Below are 6,329 nucleotides of genomic sequence, written 5' to 3'. Positions count from 1 at the left end.
CTTAAATATGATGTATCTCATGAGGAAAAACCATAACTGTTTCTTTTTTATAAATGTTCTAACGTTGACCCTTTTAATATGGATATGTAGAGATAATGATGAAGTAAAACAGTGTAACTGCATTTAAACATTACAAAATAGTTCTGTTCTTTTTTTTTTTTTTTTGGTTAATATATAATTTACTTTTATAAGGAAAATTTTCTTATTATTTAAATAAATTCCCACACATAAATATTTGAATACGTTCTTTATTTTTTAGTATAACTATTGTAAACTTTTGGATAGCATACACAACATAAATAACTCACTCTACATAAGAGCTAACCGATCACTATGTCTAGCAGATGTATATGCTCAACAAGATTATAAACCTTTGAAATTAGGTTTCCAAAAATACTTTAAAGAATCTCAGCATATTTATGAACAGCCATCTGATGGAAGACAGTTTGATGATATTTTTGAGGATAAACTTGAATTATTAAAAAAGTATTATAGTATTCAAAATAAACCTTATTTAATGAAACATGATAATAATTTAGAAAATAGGTGTAAAAAAGAAAAATATGACGATGAATTTGAAAAACAATCTAAAGGATTAAAGCATAATAATAATTCTGAAAAAACACACTCGCCATTAGAAGATTTTTGGAATTTTGAAAAACGAGACGATCCATTAAGAGTTCATGACATTTCTAAAAAACAGTACAATATATCAGAAGATTATGATACTGTAAAGAAAATATATGATGCATTACAGGAATATAACAAATTTGAAGAACAAGACAATTCATTTTATTCACATAATGATATTGACAACATGTATGATAAATTAAAATATGATGAAACAGCTCAAAAATTATTTAATGTTTTAAAAGCTGACTATAATTTTGAAAATTCACTTGATAAATTAAATTATGATGATATTACTAAAACAATAAATAATTTATTAAAGTATGATAATTCTAATCAAAAATCAAGAAATAACTTAAAATATAATGATAATAATAGTAATACAGATTATGAAAAAATATTAAAAGGAAAAAAACTTAACTTGAAGAAATATAAATTTCGTAATATATCTTTTTTATCCAAGATATACAGACTTTTAAAAAGAATAGATGCAATATATGAAACAGAAATATTAAAATCATTGGAACTTAATTCTTACAGTCAATACAAGCTTATTGGACGTAGAAAAAAAAATAATAAATTAAGACGAATTATCAAGAATATTAAAATTTTATCTCCAGTTATATCAATGGTTCCCATTGTAGGAATATTTGTAGCTCTTAAATTAAGTGCTGCTGCTATTGCGTTTTATGTCATGAGTTTTTTTGTAATAATATATTTCCTCTATAAATATAGAAAATGCATCCGTTGGAGGAAAATTTCCCGATCGTGTGAAAAGGATCAAGCATTTATTAAACACCATAATATAGAAAAAAATCCTGCAAAACCTATAAATTTCTTGTAAGAATTATAATGTACAAAAAATTTTTATGTATTAAAGAGTACTATATATATATGTACATTCCCACAATGTGTATATATATAGTCGGTGACACTGGAGTTATGTAATTTTGCTTTAAAAATATTCCCATAATGTAAATTTAAATTTTCAGCTATATAAAAGTGCCATTTATATTTTTATTATTTATTTAAAATATTATATTTTCATAATAATTTTAAGAAAATGTAAATTTCAAAATTTTTTTTTTTTTTTTGTGTGGGTTCATAATTTTATAAGAACCACAAATATTTATTTATATAAAATTATTTATTAAAAAATAATTCATTATCTTACACTGATAAAAACACTTTAAAAATTTTAAGTATTTTTGTAAGTATAAGAAAATATAATTTATCCACAATACAAACACTATTTTTACTTAAATATATTATTTGCAATATAATTAGAATTTTCCTTCGAATATTTAAACTAGAGTTTTGTAATTCAGCTTTATACCTACTGCGCAACACAAAATTTTTTATCATGGACAAATTCGCGACCTATAATATATACGTATATATATGGTTCAAACATATATGTAAACACATATATTTTATCTGTTATATTTTATTGTTTTCCTAGAATGTTAAAACTTTTCCAAAAACACTTTTTACCTAATTACACCATTTATACATATATCTGCTTGTAGTACGGGCATATGTTTATATCTATTTTGTTCTACACATTTATATTATCATCTTTCAAATAGTTTTAAAATCTCTAAATTTATTAATCATTTTTCTTATCTTCCAACTTATACATTTTAAATTCATTCCCTAGTAATACAATTATATTTCACTTAATATTACATAATCATATTTACAAAGATAAATAAATAGTTTTTAATCAAAACCACTATATGAATTATATGGTTAATGATGCCTATTATTACGTTGTTGTTCATAATTATTTTCATCTAAATATGTTTCAGGAACCTCTAACAAGTTATTTGTGACTCTACCTTCCATAAATTTTCGTACTCTTTCTACCACTTTATCTCGATTAAATCGACGATATATAGCAGATTTGTTCTATTTAAAAAAAAAAGAAAAAGGAAATAAGCATATATAAATTATATTTACTTAAAAAAAATAAATATTTACTAAAAAAGAGGGATCCGAATCCTTCTAGTTTATATATTTATAAATTTAATGGAATTTTTATCTTACCTTATGTTTGTAGAATGAATAGAGAAAATATCCAAAGAGTATAAATAAAGATGATAAAACAATGTACTTAATTGATAAACCACGGTTCTCATTCCAACCTTTACATGTTATTGGTACTAAACGATAATCCTGTTTATCACTTAGATCTTGTGATCCCTTAAAAATATTTTGTACAATATTATAAAGTGTGCTAAATATAAATCTATTATTGTTCATAAGTTTTTCGTACATACATTCGTTCTTACAAATGATCTCAGGGAATGTCTCATCTATATTTTGCAAATTACATTTATTAGAAATATTGAAGATATTATATTTACTATCATCATTTAATATAGATTTTGCATTATTAAGAATCGAATTTTTTTCTTTTTTCACATAATTAGAATATTCTTGACATTTTTCTAAACTGAAATTATTCTTCAAACTATTTTCAAAGTAATTTCTATTTTCACAAAAATCATCTAATTCTTTACGCGCATATATTTCATTTATTGATAAATCATTCGTTTGTCTTGAGCATTTAATATATGGATTTTCCTTTTGTAAATTCACCCATATAGTTTCAATAAATTTTATCCAAGTGGGTTTTATGGATGTTTTTATATTCTTGCTTGTAGAATAAAAATGTATTTCGGTATTTAACCAATTATTAACATCTCTGCAACGCTTTTCTGTACTAAGGTCGCTATTTTTAGACGAGATATATTTATAGTTTCTTATAAGTTTCTTAAGAAGGTTTTTTAACCAATACGCTTCTGGAATATTAGTTAATATAGTTGATTTATGTAAATTCAATTTTTCATCTTCTACTTTTATTTCTTTTATCAATTCATTATAAAAGTTATTTGTTGGTAGTAGAGAACCCATTTTATTTAATGCATAAAAATTAATGAATCATAATAAATATATATACATCTTTGATTATTTTCAAGAATCTTCTTTATGTTTCTGCTAATTATTCGTAAAAAATAAAAAATTATATATCATATATAAAGAACTTTAAATATAAAACATACTTTTTCCATTTTAAAAGGATTCTCTCATAATATTTAAAGTCATATGTAAATTAATCAAATAGAATTTATGAATGTAAACAAAATCTTATTATAATTAGGTTCAATTACTAAAATAAGAAAAGCATTGACATTTCTAGATACAGGAATGTTACATTTTGAAAGTTTAAATGCTTAGTTCGTAATATGAAACATGCCTAAAATCAGATTTAAGTACAAATTAAAGTAAAAATTAACTATTGTTATATATAAAACCCGTCATTGTATAGAAATAAAAATACATTTATCTAAAATTAGTTTATAAATATACATATTATAAATAGTAAATTAACCTATAAATAAAATAATGATGGAGAGAATAAAAGAGACAATTAAATTTTCATTTGTTCATATACTCTTTCCCATTATTCTTTATATATTTTAAAGCATAACCAATTATTTTTTTATTATAACATAATTATAAAATTAAAACATTGTTTTTATTACTTTTTTCAAAAAAATATTATTTAAAAAAATTACAGAATTGCTATTGCAAGAACAAATTAGTTTTATAAAATATATGTATGTTATTTATGTTGAAAGGATCGCGTAATTAAATGTAAATCCCCAATTTATAATTTGCAATGTATTTTTTTTTTTTATTGATAAGAATAACAATATTGATATTTTATTTAATATACTAAGGTTGAATATTAAATGTAGAAAAAGTGAAAATAACAAAAATATTTTGATCTTATTTATGAAATATACATATATATATATAAACATGTAATATATATGTATTTTTTTTTTGATAGTAAAAAAACAGTTTCTTTACAGGCTTATATTTTAAAAGTCTGTTAGTTATTAAAATGCCTTGAAATATTTTTCTCTGAAATATTCTATCTGTAACGTATACATTATTTAACACTCTTTTATTTTTTGAAATTATAAAATTTTTACAAACTTGTGGAATTGTCTTTACCTATTTTATACCTAAAAATATAATCTAATTTTAGTTAATATAAAACAGTGCAAATTGAGAACTCCGGGGAATTTTGCTTCTACCTAATATAAGAAATTTTACTTTAAAATTTCTCTTCAAATAAGTAGAAAAACCCGAAGAAAAAAGAAATATGAACCTTTAAATACTATCTAAAACAATTAAATGTTGTTCCATAGAATAAATCGAAAAATATATAATGATAAATGAATAAAAATGTATGTAAGAATCAATAATATACGCCTAACATATATTTTATGTTAAAAATAAGATCCAAGAGTAATTTTGTTAAATAATTGTAATATATTTTTAATCATATTACATTTATACTTTATAATTCCTATATTCTAAATGTTTTACGAAATGAATATTATATATGCATTTACAAAAAAAAAAAAAAAAAAATTTCACAAAATTTGCATTAAATTTTATTTATTTTTTCTTAAGACTTGTTTTACTTTTAGAAACATTGGCTCCTATTAATATACTTGTTAAAATACATCCTTGCTTATGCGTAAAATTGTAAAGTATTATTATGTGTAAAATATTCCAGATACATTCAAGTAAATGTAATGTAGTTTAAATATATTAAACTCAGAACGTAGTGAAGTTGTAATATTAACAATGTACAATAACAAAGTTGTTCTTACGTTATACACTTAATATGCTAAGCTATATTTTATTATATCTGTATTGTAACGAAATTTAATTTATTATATTTTGGTATTATTTTCCCCATTTTTCTTTTTAAGTATATTATATACATATATATAGATATGCATATACGTATGTATATGTTAATTTTGAATAACATAATTCTAACAAGTTAAAATTTCATCCTTTTTATTTGACTATAAATCGTGAAAAGCTACAGCAATGCTACACAAGCTAATTAAAATATTTTTAAAAAATTATCATTCTTTTTAATAATTATATCAGAAATATTTTTTCTTTTTTTTTTAAAAAAAAATTTGGATATAATTTTTCTATGAACAGTTTTTTCAATTATGAATTATGTGTTTATTATTTCTATAGTATAAAAAGTGAAAACGCTAAAACAAAGTATCTTTCTTGAATAGTTATTATTGACATTCTTAATAACAAATGTATATTGTGGTTACACTTCATGCGTTATTACCTTTTTATGCTTATATTGAATAAGTGTTTCTTTAAATATTCCAAAATGTATTAATTCTTCCTTCAGCCAAAAAATAAATACACAATTTGTAAGATGTTTCTTCTTTATGAAAATTATGCAAATAAAAAATTTCATTTAAAAATTTACATTTATTTATTTTACTACTACAGTTTTCTATATAATTAAATACATAATTAAAAATAACAGTTATGGTAACAATTTACAAATATTCTTTGAAGTATTAGAAATACATAAGCAAAATTTTTTTTATTTAAATTCTGTATTTCAACGTTTTATTGTTATTTTGAAACGTTCAGTTATAATTCTAATAATTATAATATTATTTATTCTCACAAAAAACAGAAAATTTCATGTAAGGTCCAATTTTTTATGTCAGCTTATTTTTATAATCCCAGAAACTCTTAATGTTTTGAATTATATATATATATATATATATATGGAATAAATATGTCATATTTTTATATTTTATTACCAAAGTATAAAGAAAATTTTA

At 21.1% G+C, this 6,329-nt stretch overlaps 2 protein-coding genes across 2 annotated transcripts; one reads left to right on the top strand and one right to left on the bottom strand.

The window, feature by feature from the left end:
• Positions 1-19: 19 nt before the first annotated feature.
• On the top strand, positions 20-1,474 carry MKS88_005897 (uncharacterized protein; the record flags this gene model as incomplete). The annotated part of the gene is made up of 2 exons (XM_067219199.1): positions 20-103; positions 260-1,474. 2 exons carry the CDS (start codon positions 20-22, stop codon positions 1,472-1,474), a joined length of 1,299 nt encoding a protein of 432 aa, XP_067071099.1.
• A 908-nt stretch (positions 1,475-2,382) lies between these two features.
• MKS88_005896 (PIR protein) lies at positions 2,383-3,549 on the bottom strand (the record flags this gene model as incomplete). Its single annotated transcript, XM_067219198.1, has 2 exons — positions 2,383-2,541; positions 2,680-3,549. The coding sequence occupies 2 exons, from the start codon at positions 3,547-3,549 to the stop codon at positions 2,383-2,385; spliced, it is 1,029 nt and encodes a 342-aa protein (XP_067071098.1).
• Positions 3,550-6,329: the final 2,780 nt, after the last annotated feature.

The sequence above is a fragment of the Plasmodium brasilianum genome, chromosome 14, assembly GCF_023973825.1.
Source record: "Plasmodium brasilianum strain Bolivian I chromosome 14, whole genome shotgun sequence".
Lineage (NCBI taxonomy): Eukaryota > Apicomplexa > Aconoidasida > Haemosporida > Plasmodiidae > Plasmodium > Plasmodium brasilianum.
This window is presented reverse-complemented; position numbering and strand designations above follow the sequence as displayed.